Raw genomic sequence first — 14,474 nt, 5'->3', positions numbered from 1 at the left:
TTTTGAGACTATGTTAAGGAGTTTTAGATAAAGAGATTGAATGCAATTTATACAGACTCAAGAATTCCACACGTAGATGAATCTCTTGCTGTACTAAGCATAGACATGCCAGAACTAGAAAGTTCCAGTTACTAGTAATTTTATTTTTGTTACCGTTCTTTTTACCAATGGAAATTTGGAAATTTGTGGTAAGGACTATGGGACCAAACTGCTGAGGTCATCGGTCCCTAGGCTTATGCACTACTTAATCTAACTTAAACGAACTTACTCTAAGGACAACACACACACATCCACGCCCGAGGGAGGACTCGAACCTCTGACAGGGGAGCCGCGCGAACCGTGGCAAGGCGCCTTAGAGCTCACGGCTACCCCGCGCATTTACCAATGGAACACCAACTGATCCCATCGTTAGTGAACTAGTAATACAGCAGACACATTCACTGAACTTGTATAAAGCGTATTATTGCGGTCAGAATGGGATGGTTTGCCTCAGAAAGAGACTTCTTACATAAAATGTGATGGAGGTAAAACTAATTCAGTGTAGGTTCTGAAGGACAAAATTTATGAAATGCTGAATAATCTATTTTCTGAAACAAAATTAAATTCTCTCCATTTGCTAATTCTTAACACAATACATAGAATATAAACAGATCACAGAAAACTTTTGAGTCGTAGCTGATAACAAGAGATTGAGTATTCACTAGAATGTAGACTGAAAATATAAGCCAATTAATTTTCTAACCTGTTTCTGTGTGTCTTTTATGGACTCTGATAGGTTTATCCGTTGTTGTGAGAGAATTTCATCTATAATATATAGATTATTGTACGATAAGTTCGCTATCTGTGTGAAATATTCCGTGTGAACTTGTGTACAATTCTGAGTTTCTTCGTTACACCTGAAAACAAGAAACACAAAAGCAATTTGTTAGAAGAGTAAATATATCTACCTTAATGTTGGATGTGTGTAGTGTGATTTTTTCCATTATATTTTGATTTAATATTACATTATAACTCACAAAAATTTTCTGAAGTTCCTTCAACAACTGCATTCTATTGAAAGAGAATTTACTGTGTAACACGTAAATATGAGGTACTTTCGTGTTCCATCCACACAGTACATTATGAAACACGGTAAATAAAATGAAGTATTTGGTGCTGAAGTTTATTTACAAACACTAGCACTGAAGTTTCCATTTCCAACTTTCACGAGACATGGAGAAATATTGTGGGGTGAACGATTTGGCAACAGAAAGGAAAAGGAGGACGGCTAGGTTCTAATCTCCTGTCGGCGACGAGGCTGTTAGAGGCTGCATACAAACTTGATCTGAATAAGGACGGGCAAGGAAATCGACCTTGTTCTTTTAAAAGAACCATTCCGCCATTCGCTTTAAGCATTTTCGGGTACTCATCAAAAGCTAAATCTGGATGGTCGGGGGCATTTGAACCGCTATCTTCCTAGTCTTTTGCCACTGCGTTATGTCTCTTGGTTTGGCAACAAGCATTGGCCGTTTTGCATTCCCTCATGGCTGGTCAGTCAGATAGAAATTTGAGGGCTTGATGCGTGGAAAACTTAGAACTCAATTTCTCTGAAGCCAGTGAGGACTTAGCGAACGAAAGGTAGGTTGTTATCTCACAGAAAGTACAACACACGCATACTGATATACAGAACTACACTGGAAGCGGATTTGAAGCTAATTTTTGATACCAAGAATTCTGTTTCGCATACAGCCATCCTTATCCCATAAACAGCGGCAGGCGTTGGTTTGGAGATTATATTAAAAGTCAGAAGTCGTAGTTAACTTGTGACGGTAGAAGTAAAAAGGGAGAAGACTATGGAGATCACAAATGAGGGCGCTTCAGCAATATGCTCAGTAGCACAACATTTTTATGATCACACATAAACCCTAGAAAGTTTTGCACTACTTGCATGTCTGTGAAAATATGTATGGTTAGATTTAAGGGGAACAAGGAATGAAAGAGTACGCCTTACGAAATACTTTACTGTAAAATAAAAACAAAACAATAGCTAAATTAAAGGCGAACTGTTTAACAGTGCACATGTGTGAAATTAAAATCTGTTGCTAGGTAACGTGGAATCCCACGTTGCTGCACCTTGTGCTCTCTGACACGCTTGGATTCTGAGATTGAAGCCTTACAAAAACATTCACCACTTACTTGACACGACAAGTAAACCGGGAATTTTTTTATGTAATGCTTTGATTCCCACTCTTCGATGATGGCCCTCCTGAGGTCATTCAGTGTGCGAGGACGGTTCCTATGACGATGTAGTGCTAGTTGCAAATGGTCCCACGAATGCTCAACCTGGCTCATGTCAACACATACAGTTGGCCATCCCGTTCGGTTTGTTTCCTGCCTCCTGGAGGGAGGAGCTCGCGAGATGGTCGCGGTGTGCTCGTGCGGTACCGTCATCAAGACGAGGTCACTGCTGAAATGTTGACTGCAGAGCTAACAATAGACTTGAGGAAAATGGCCCGATACTGCACAGGTTTCAAATTTCCCTCTACAATGGTAAGATAGTGTGACATACACTGAAGAGCCAAAGAAACTGGTACACTTGCCGCGAGCACGCCGAAGTGCCGCAACACGACGTGGCATGGACTCGATTGATGTCTGAAGTAGTGCTGAAGGGAAATGACACCATGAATCCTGCACGGCTGTCCATAAATGCATAAGGGTGCGAAGGGATGGAGATCTCTTCTGAACAGCACGTTGCAAGACATCCCAGATATGCTCAATAATGTTCATGTCTGGGGGGTTTGGCTGTCAGCGAAAGTGTTTAAACTCAGAAGAGTGTTCCTGGATCCACTCTGAAGCAATTCTGGACGTGTGGGGTGTCGCATTGTCCTCCTGCATTTGCCCAAGTCTGTCGGAATTCACAATGAATACGAGTGGATGCAGGTGATCAGACAGCATGCTTACGTACGTGTCACCTGTGAGAGTCGTATCTAGACGTATCAGGGGTCCCATATCAATCCAGATATACACGTCACACACCATTAAAGTGCCTCCACTAGGTTGTACAGTCCCCTGCTGACATGCAGGGTCCATGGATTCGTTAGGTTGTCTCCATACCCGTATACGTCTATCCGCTCGATACGATTTGAAACGAGACTCGTCCGACCAGGTAACATGTTTCCAGTCATCAACAGTCCAATGTCGGTGCTGACGGGCCCAGGTGAGGCGTAAAGCTTTGTGTCGTGCAGTCATCAAGGGTACGTGAGTGGCCCTTCGGCGCCGAAAACCCATATCGATGATGTTTCGTTGAATGGTTCGCATGTTGACACTGGTTGATATCCCAGCATTGAAATCTGCAGCAATTTGCGGAAGGGTTGCATTTTTGTCACGTTGAAAGATTCTCTTCAGTCGCCCCGTTAGTTCCTTTCTTGCAGAATCTTCTTCCGACCGCAGCGATGTCGGAGATTTAATGTTTTACTGGATTCCTGATATTCACGGTACACTCGTGAAATGGTCATACGGAAAAATACCCGCTTCATCGCTACCTCGGGGATGCTGTGTCCCATCGTTCTTGCGCCGACTATAACACCACGTTCAAACTCACTTAAATCTTGATAAGCTTCCATTATAGCAGCAGTAACCGATCTGACAACTGTGCCGGTTGCTTCTTGTCTTATATAGGCGTTGCCGATAGCAGCGCCGTATTCTGCATGTTAACATAGCTCTGTATTTGAATACGCATGCCTACACCAGTTTCTTTGGCGCGACAGTGTGATTCAGTGAAAGCACGGAAAATCTAGGACAGCCGGATGGGGGTAACGATGTGATAAAGCGCATACGTTCCGAGGTGGAAGTGGCCTCTGAGCCATATTAGCAGGCTGGACAACGTACGTGAGACACAGTGCTCTCTACTGAAATGCGATTGCGATTTAGCTTTATTTTGATCTTCGTTATGCAGTTATCTGTACGCAGCGATTTCCTGTGGTCGAAAGAGCAAAAGGGTATTGAGAAAGAGGTGTACGATTAAAAAAAACGATCACAAACTACGAAAGTCATGACAGCGCCGAAAAACGTTTTTTAGGCTGTTTAGATCGGGACTTGACATGACGGCGCTTGCTATTAGTTCTGGAAGTAAGCGGAAATAAGTATGGTGGATCTGAGCACAGACAAACATAAAGACTAATCAAGAACTTCTGGTGTAAAATGATGTACACAAAACATGTCAGTTGTAAGGATACGATACCCTTACCATCCATGAACCTAGCAGCAGGCGCTAGGCGGTGAACGTTACCGTCCAGTTTCTTTGTGATGTTACGCGTCTTTTTTGGGAATGGGATTCTGTTATATGACGTCCAATGCTAGCAGCAATGAGAACGTGGACGCTGTACCCATGACGAAACGAGTCACTCTTCTTTAGCTATTCTCCACGTTCTCTATCAATCCAACGTCTTCGAAGTTCACATTGAGGAACAAAATTCCAGAGTCAGCTGAACAAATACGAGTCCACTGTCCACTCACATTAAAGTAACCACCGCCTACTTTCAACGTCAAAGTGCGATAAGCACTCACAGCGGCAGTTGGTAGCACTAGCAGTGAAGGGTACACAAAGCGTGACAGCCTGATAGCGATGATGTGGGGATTTTCCCGTACGACCATTTCACGAGTGTAGGTCGGAAAAAGATGCTGCAAGAACGAGACCAACGACGACTGAAGAGAATCGTTCAACGTGACAGAAGTGAAACCCTTCCGAAAATTGCTGCATATTTCAATGCTGGGCCATCAACAAGTGTCAGTATACGAACCAATCAACGAAACATCATCGATAAGGGGCTTTCGGAGTCGAAGGCCCAATCGCGTACCCTTGATGACTGCACGACACAAAGCTTTACGCCTCGCCTGGGTCCCGTCAACATCGACATTGGACTTTTCGTGACTGGAAACATGTTGCCTGGTCGGACGAGTCTAGTTTCAAATTATATCAAGCGGATGGTCGTGCACAGCTGTAGAGACAACCTCACGAATCCATTGGCCCTGCATATCAGCAGGGGACTGTACAACCTAGTGGAGGCTCTTTAATCGTGTGGGACGTGTATATCTGGATTGATATGGGACCCCTGTAACGTCTAGATACGACTCTGAGAGGTGCCACGTACGAAAGCATGCTTTCTGATCACCTGCATCCATTTGTATCTATTGTGCATTCAGACAGACTTCGCAATTCCAGCAGAACAATGCGATACCTCACACGTCCAGAACTGCTACAGACTGGCTCCATGGTCACTCTTCTGAGTTTAAACACTTCCGATTGTCACCAAACTCTCCAGATATGAACATTATTGATCATGTCTGGGATGCCTTGCAACGTGCTGTACAGAAGACATCACCCCCTCGCAGGATTCATGGCGTGAATTCCCCCCAGTACTACTTCAGACATTAGTCGAGTCCATGCCACGTCATGTTGCGGTACTTCTGCGTGCTCGCGGGGGTCCTACACGATATTAGGCAGATGTACCAGTTTCTTTGGCTCTTCATTGTATATGTAAACGACCTTCTGTATAACATACAACAAGCAAAATTAGTTCTTTTTGCGGATGGCGCTAGAATTGCAATCAGCCACAGTATGCATACAGCAGCAAAAGAAACGATAAACAATTTTCTTAAAAGTACCATTGACTAGTCGTTTTCTGCGACTTTTAAAAGGACGTATCTGGACATTTAGAGGCACTAAAGCAATGATAAGTGCAACATATGGCGAGGAAATAATAAATAGGGCGGAAACTTCAGAATTTAATTATCTCTGCTCTCCAGTATCTAGCGATGACCAACTTACAGACGAGGTCAAAGCAAGGATGTAGGTAGCCTAGATGAAGTAGCGAATGACAATAGGAGTCACCTGCGATCGTCGGTTGATGGATCATCTGAAGTCAAAGATCTAGAGGACTGTCATTTGCCCCACCGCTCTCTATGGCTCTGCTGGCTAGCCTCAAAAGAGGCAGTACGACGACTGGAGGTCATGGAGGCAAAGGTGCTTATATGGACACGCGCCATCAGTCGACTGGATCACGTTTAGAACGATACTGTCAGGAAACGTTTTGAGGTCCCACTGATCCAGAAGAAGATGCGAGACTGCCGTCTGCAATGGTTTAGACATGTGCTGTGCGCAGAGGACGATACTATAGGAAAGAAAGCCTGCGCAGTGGAAGTCATGTGAACGCGATCCAAGGGATGACCAAGACAGCAAAGGGCTGACACTCTGTACAACGATCTGAAGGCTGTAAATCGTTAACCAGACATGGCCCACAATGAGACAACATGGACGGTCTTCATTGCTCGGAAGCGTGCTATGGGAATGATGTGTGGTGCTCGCCCACGATCGTCTTGTGGACGCCTGCTTCACAATATATGTGTTCTCCCAGGAAGTTTGTTGTAAATAATCCACTGCAGTTCAGAAGGAACAGTGATGTGCATAATTACAATACCAACTGAAAAAATGACTTAGTTTTTTCCACAGTGCGCACGGGATGCGCCAACATAAATAGCCCCCACTTCATGACAAATGTCGGATTGCTGAGTGCTGACTACACACTGCCCAATGTGTAGTCTCAGCCCTTGTGCCAGTGCGCCTATCCAGTGTGATGGGAGGCTGTGGGGTCGACCCTCAGCACGCATAGCTGTCTTTGATCGTATATGGAACCACGAGTCCAGCTGGAAGGACGCTGATGCTTCCAGCTGCACCGTCAACTTCAAAGGCAAAGCTGGTGGAGTGCAGAGGCTACCATCACCCTGCATTCTGCCAGCGAGTACTTCAGCTGGTCATGGGGCCTGACTGCTGAGTGAAAATCTTCGACGTCAACGGGTGCGCTTTGGAGATCAATATATGGAGCTGGAGGCCACTGGAGTCCATGGTTCGACGGCTGCCCTCTGACGTATAGATGCCACCCGACGCTTTGCTGCACTGGAAATATTGCAAATCAAGCGCATGCCTTTTGCTGCTGACGAGGCACTGCTATGCCAGCCTGATTGTGGCGCCGCAATTTGGAAGACAGTCCTGTGTTACTGTCTAATAACAGTGTTATTGTTGACGATATTATCTTGGCGTTCTCGAGAGTAACTAGGTTCTCACCACCGAATCCCCTCTGGTTTTCTCTTGACAACTGTAGGAGTCTGGGACTGAACACATTATGCGGAGTCAGTGGTGCCAAATGAAAATGTGTGCCGGACATTATCTCCTGCTTACTACGCAGTTGCGTTAAGCACTGCACCACCTAGACACAACATTTATCACAATTGCGGGGACTATCTTGGCACGCTCCCCAGACGACTTACACTCCCATATAGCGCCACCTATCCACAGTCCCCGTCCATGTCCTCCATGCTCGCTACTTCTCACAGGTCAAAAGCGATTGCCCATTCGCACTGAAGGTGATGGATTCATTGTCCATTGAGGCGACTCAGTTATATGAGTGAGTGACGTCTTTCAGACTGCTGCTTCTTATCCCATTCCTGTGGGAGATACCAATGCGCTGACTACTGTTTCCTAAAGGTGCCTCAGAACCGACTCCTGCAAGGTAACGTATACTTCAGGTGGACCTGGAGTCTGACTCTTGAATGCAAATCTTCGACGTCAACGAGTGCACTTTGGAGATCGATATGTAGAGCTCCAGGCTACCTGAGTCCATTTGTTGATGGCCGTCTGTGACATAATAGCTACCACCCAACTCTTTGCTGATCTGGAGGTACTGCAAATCGAGTGCATGCCGAACTTCCGCTGCTGATGAGGCATTGCTCTGCCAACCCGGTCGTGGCGTGGCAATTGAGAAGACATTCCTATATTACTGCGTAATAAATGTGTTATTGTTGATGGTGCTTTCTTGACGCTCTCGAGCGTCACTAGGTCCTCACCACTGCAACCCTCCTGGCTCTCTCCTGAAGACTGTAGGAATCTGGGACTGGACTCCTGTACAGTGTTAAACAATCTCCTACTCTTTTCTGTCACATTATACCTCAGCCAATAGCTCAAAGGTAGGCAGCCAGAGCCAGGAAATTCCTCCCACTCCATGACGTGATTCTGAGATGGACAAATAAAAAGCTCTGCAGGTAAGCAGAGCTCAAAAGCCCAAGTACTGCCGAAAATGATAGTGTGAGGCAATTAAGAGACTGTATTCTGAATTAAACTGGACACTATTCCGAAGCATAGTAATGAACATTATCACGCCTTTCAAGAATCTACGTCTGCTTAATGATCTCTTATCTGGCTAAAAGGGCTTCTGCGAAGAATTCACTGTTTCCTTCGACGAAGGAATGTGTGTTCCTCATCTCTTGTGCTGAGCGTGCAGGGGGGATGAGAACGCCAGGCTTGCTACCAACCGACGGGCCACTCCCCAAAATTCTCCACTTTTATTGAGGCAAATTGCCTTGAAAGACTCTCTAATCTCGTGCATCCATCTTGTGACCTTTCCAGTCTTCGGAATCACCACCAGTTACATAAAAAAGGAAGAAGTGAAGTCAAAAAGAGTGACTGGCAATTCTAATCTAAATCTAAAATCACAGTCTTCGGAATCACCACCAGTTACATAAAAAAGGAAGAAGTGAAGTCAAAAAGAGTGACTGGCAATTCTAATCTAAATCTAAAATCACAGAGCAGTGTACTGAACGACTAGTTGAATTTGCATATTAACCTCTGAAATATGTTACTGGACAGTTTCAACCAAAAATGGTCTAATTACACAGGGAAAACCTAAACCTGGATGGCGGGAAGAGGATTTGAAGTACTTATTTCAAAATACGACTCGAGTGTTTAACCACACCACCACCTCTCTCAGTGTGATGATTAAGCCAAATTACCAAGGTGTACATCACATGCTTACTATCACTCGGAAAAATTATCATGGTGCACCACGCCCATTGGCCTGTGTGAAGCTCCAGCTGTCCCAGTTACCAACATTGTCACAGGAAGTATCCGACCTTCCTTATTCCAAATGATCAAAGGTCGTTTTTCAGTACAGTATGTTCAGATGAAGAGCTCTTTTGTTTGTAAGCGACTCTTCATTAGGATTTGAATGCCTTTAATACTCTATTTATCCACGTTCCATGGCAGTGCTGTACTAGTACAGAAGGAGAGTCAATTAAAATGTAAGATTCCATTGGCATTCAGGTATTTAGAAATGGAGAACTAGACCGACCTGGAAAAAGATGGCTTTGAATTTAGCTATCTGAGCTTTTGCCATCGTCAGTTCAGGGAAGCCGAGTCTGGGTAACTAAAGTCGCTATTCGCGAACGCGAGTCATTTGCCCTATTGACTGCGTCATATTTCTTAGCGTACTAATCTAGACTGGTGGCATACGAAAGATCTTCATTCGAGCGTACATCAAGAGGATAGTGCACTAGCTGCCGTAATGAGCAAACTTCCCCTTGATCACATATACTGAAACTATGATATTGCTGGCAACACGGTAAGAAACTCAGATTACAAAAATGTGGCAAGATGGGTGTCACTAGAGCACGTGGCCCCCGCATTTTTCATTTTGGATCTAGAAATGTTTAAAAATAGGCTGCAGATGATAAGACTGGTCGTTCAACATGTGTATGGAACACAATCTTCGACTGTTAAGATGTACTGTACGAAAGCCTCTCAGCAGTGGTAACCTAACTCTGTAAGCAATGAATAATTAACATTCAGATTCTGGAATTATAAAGTCGGTTTGAACTAAAAAACTAAAAAACATAGTTCGTAGCAAATATATAGTCAGTTCATCGGCTTCACTATCAAGTAAATAACATTTTATTTATTTGCCTATTGATACGGAATGGAATTTTATTTCTGGGGTGAACTCTTGAAAAACGATCTGTTGCCGACCAACAGTACGGTACTCACTAAAGTGCTGTCTCCATTGTCATGGAAAAATCCACATAATATGATGTTACATAATGCGATGTGAAATGAGTTATTTAAAAAAATCATTGGCTTCTCACCCAGAATTACTCTACACTATGGTAATCAGCTGTAATAAATCTTTCCTCCGCAGAACTTTCTTACTTAAATTGGAATGTTCTATTCTATATAAATTTCAGCCTGGCTTAAGTTATTTATACTTAAATTATATATTCCATATTTCTAAGATAATTTTGCGTATATTTGATCACCAAAACGCTATTCTTCTGATAATATAATTTTATTTTGTATCGATCCATTTAGCAAAATCGATCTTGAACTACAGAAACTAGTAATCACGATTCTTAACTTAAATGAGTCAAAAACCACTTTACACTGAAGCTAATATTATTATGCTTTAGTTTTCATGTAAACAGAACTTCCGTTTACATTTTTCATTTTCCTAATTTCATTATCGATAATCCAGCCGTCAATTATATAAAGACAAGGAGCTGCTAGTTTTTATACTGTCAAAATTTGCAACCTTCATTATTAATTATTAGATGCATAAATATTTATATAAATAATTAATTCTAGAAAACATTATGTAAATTATACCTGAAAAGTAATTTCAATGAAGACAGTACTAATTATTTTGAAATACATCCTGTTCTAGAAGGATCTGGAAACTATGCAGGTAATACTTATAGAAATTTTAGGCGCCAAACGAGCCATAATAGTGTCAATTGTTGCTGAGATTGTCATTGTAACCATAAAGTTCCTTGAGTTGCGTTGAAATATTGCATAATGTACTTACTTAACGAGTGGTGTTGTGGAAAGTGTCAAGAATTTGTGAATAAATACTGATGATGTCAAAAGCAACAATATTCGAGCGACTTTTACTGTAACAAGAAACCTTCGACCTATTAATCAGAAAGCATAAACAAGAACCCTAGACAAGGAGACAGCTGTAACAAGATAAGTAAAATTTATCTGCTAATGTAATGTTCCTACCCTTATCAAACTATACGAACGTTGAGAACACTGGAGTAGTTAATTCAGGGTAGGATATATACTTTCTGTACATCTACGAACATTTTGATGGTAAGAGATACGTAACTTTATACAGTTAAAACCAATTTCACCCCAGGAAAGATTTTGCGAATACTTTAAATTTACTGTGTCATCTTCGAATACATGGAGTTTCAGGGACTACAATATAATACATTTGAACAAGTTTTATTTTGTGGTTCTACACAAATGTTCAAGGTTAACTGCGAATCTAACCATCTAAAATTCCTCTGTTATTGACTACAGAAATACCACGGAAGTCCTGTGTACTCCAACCCACGTTCAGGTAGTGATGTGTTGGAAAACAAAGAGGAATATCTGGCGTACTTATTAATACAAAAAGAAACTATAAATGATGGGCTATACTAAGAGTACTCACGTGCTCGTGAACGTCTGACCAAGTTTAGCTACATACTTCTCAACAGCTTGTCGGTTAACAGGGTTTTCTGAACAAACAGATATTGCTGGAAACGGCACTTTCCAGTTGTGAAAATCAGTGTCCAAGCCTGTGATTGTAGGATTCGTCTGGAACTTCTCCCACAAGGACACGATGATAATGAGCGTCGCTATGGCTCCAATAGAAGTGAAGCAAAACCACATAAACCTGTGATGTAGAAAAAGTTAAGACATAAGCTGAAATCGTGGACAACCTTTGTAATATTGGGTTGGTGTATAAGTTCGTAGCGTTTTTGTTTTGCATGTTGGTATTCCAACTGCTTTGGGTTTGTTTACCGATTGTCACTTTTTTTACTTTTAGTTCACTGTTGTTATTTGAGTTTATGTATTGCCATTTTGTCATCTGGATATAGTTAGTGGAGCTGTGGGCGCTAGAAAATAAAGTACCTAGTGGAGAAATCGGAACATTTCTAATATATTCTTCTGTTTGAGTTTAGTAGATGAGTGACCGCAGGGCAGGCAGCCACAAACACTTGCGCAATGTATGGGGATAATGTCACTGAACAGAGCACGGCAAGAAAATGATTTTCACGTTTTAAGGAGGGTCGTTTTGACATTAGTGACTCTCTACGTTCAGCAAGACCTACGGGGGTCTGACGAAGATCGTTTAACGCATTAATCCACAATGACCCTCGTCAGTGTACTCGTGAATGGGCAGATGTGATGAACCATTATCATTCCACCGTCGTGCGACATTTGCATGCAATGGGGAAGGTTCAAGAGTAGATGTATGAGTGCCGCATGCTCTAAGCTAAAAACGCAAAAATCAGCGGGTGGCCGCGCGAAGTGGCCGCACGGTTTGAGGCGCCATGTCACGGATTGTGCGGCCTCTCCCGCCGGAGGTTCGAGTCTCCCTCGGGCATGGGTGTGTGTGTTGTTCTTAGCATAAATTATACTACTGGCCATTAAAATTGCTACGCCAAGAAGATGACGTGCTACAGACGCGAAATTTAACCGACAGGAAGAAGATGCTGTGATATGCAAATGATTAGCTTTTCAGAGCATTCACATAAGGTTGGCGCCGGTGGCGACACCGAGAACGTGCTGACATGAGAAGGTTTCCAACCGATTTCTCATACACAAACAGCAGTTGACCGGCGTTGCCTGGTGAAACATTGTTGTGATACCTTGTGTAAAGAGGGGAAATGCGTACCATCACGTTTCCGACTTTGATAAAGGTCGGTTAATCGTATCGCGACATTGCTGCTCGCGTTGGTCGAGATCCAACGACTGTTAGCAGAATATGGAATCTGTGGGTTCAAGAGGGTAATACGGAACGCCGTGCTGGATCCCAACAGCCTCGTATCACCAGCAGTCGAGATGACAGGCATCTTATCCGCATGGCTGTGACGAATCATGCAGCCACGTCTCGATCACTGAGTCAACAGATGGGGACGTTTTCGAGACAAACAACCATCTGCATGAACAGTTCGACCACGTTTTCAGCAGCATCGACTATCACCTCGGAGACCATGGCTGTGGTTACCCTTGACGTTGCATCACAGTCAGGAGCGCCTGCGATGGTGTACTCAACGACGAACCTGGGTGCACGAATGGCAAAACGTCATTTTTTTTTGGATGAATGCAGGTTCTGTTTACATCATCATGATGGTCGCTTCCATGTTTTGCGACATCGTTGTGAACGCACATTGGAAGCGTGTATTCGTCAGCGCCATACTGGTGTATCACCCGGCGTGATGGTATGGGGTGCCATTTGTTACACGTCTCGGTCAACTCTTGTTCGCACTGACGGCACTTTGTACAGTGGACGTTACATTTCAGATGTGTTACGACCCTTCAGTTGATCCCTGCGAAACCCTACATTTCAGCAGGATAATGCACGACCGCATGTTGCAAGTCCTGTACTGGCCTTTCTGGATACAGAAAATGTTCGACTGCTGCCTTGGCCAGCACATTCTCTAGATCTCTCACCAATTGAAAACGTCTGGTCAATGGCGGCCGAGCAACTGGCTCGTCACAATACGCCAGTCACTACTCTTGATGAAGTGTGGTATCGTGTTGAAGCTGCATGGGCAGCTGCAGCTGTACACGTCATCCAAGCTCTGTTTGACTCAATGCCCAGGCGTATCAAGGCCGGAGGTGGTTGTTCTGGGTACTGATTTCTAAGGATCTATGCACCCAAATTGCGTGAAAATGTAATCACATGTCAGTTCTAGTATAATATATTTGTCCAATGAATACCCGTTTATCATCTGCATTTCTTCTTGGTGTAGCAATTTTAATGGTCAGTAGTGTAGTTTAAGTAGTGTTTAAGTCTAGGGACCGATAACCTCAGCAGTTTGGTCCCTTAGGAATTCACACACATTCAAACATTTTTTGAGCGGGTGGCCATATGGGCATCTCTACTTGTTCGTCATCAATTGGCTCGTGAAGAACACCGGCTATTCCTACTCGGTATCGTTACTGGTGACGAGAAATGGTGTCTGTGTACTGAACTAAGCAAAAGAAAGTAATGGTTGAGCCCAAAGAAAGTAGCATCTCCCATACAAAGATCTGTGCGCATCCACAAAAGATAACGTTATGCCCCTGGTGGGACAGCGACGGTGTGGTGTACTACGAATTGCTTCTCCGAGGTGTAACAGTCACTGCTGACATTTATTGTCAGCAACTGAGACGTCGTGCAGACACAGTCCAAGAACAACGAACAGTAAGACTCTGTGAAGTGATGCTACTCCCCGATACGCCTGCCCATAGTTTGCTAGATAGACAGAAGCACCGCAGAGGTGTTACGTTCGGAAGACATTCCACAACCACCTTACTTACTTGACCCTGTGCCCTCAGATTTTCATCTTTTCCTCTCTCTATCGAACAACTTTCGAGGAATTTTCTTGCCAGGGGAAAATGCGCTCCGAACATGCCTGGACGAGTTCCACACCTCAAAATCACGTCATTTCTACAGTCGTGCAGTCAAAAAGTTACCCGAGTGTTGGCAGACTGTTGTAAATTTCAAAGGAGAGCATGTTATTGACGACTAAACCCTCTGTTACGTGTATCTGTTGTGTTTATTAAACTTATGAATAAACGCTACGAACTTATGCACCAATATAATATTTGTAGAAGTATTTACATGTCTTACTCT

At 43.5% G+C, this 14,474-nt stretch overlaps 1 protein-coding gene across 1 annotated transcript in view; it reads right to left on the bottom strand.

The window, feature by feature from the left end:
• LOC126248081 (sodium channel protein Nach-like) overlaps positions 1-14,474 on the bottom strand; it is a 115,544-nt gene that overhangs the window by 75,407 nt on the left and 25,663 nt on the right. Inside the window, exons 3-4 of the mRNA XM_049948738.1 lie at positions 11,298-11,522; positions 743-896 (exon numbers count right to left, since the gene is read on the bottom strand). Coding sequence (XP_049804695.1) covers positions 743-896; positions 11,298-11,522 — 379 coding nt within the window. The remainder of the gene's footprint in view (positions 1-742; positions 897-11,297; positions 11,523-14,474) is intronic.

This window comes from Schistocerca nitens, chromosome 3, assembly GCF_023898315.1.
Source record: "Schistocerca nitens isolate TAMUIC-IGC-003100 chromosome 3, iqSchNite1.1, whole genome shotgun sequence".
Taxonomy (NCBI): domain Eukaryota; kingdom Metazoa; phylum Arthropoda; class Insecta; order Orthoptera; family Acrididae; genus Schistocerca; species Schistocerca nitens.
The sequence above is the reverse complement of the archived record's forward strand: the minus strand, read 5'-3'. Positions and strand labels throughout refer to the sequence as shown.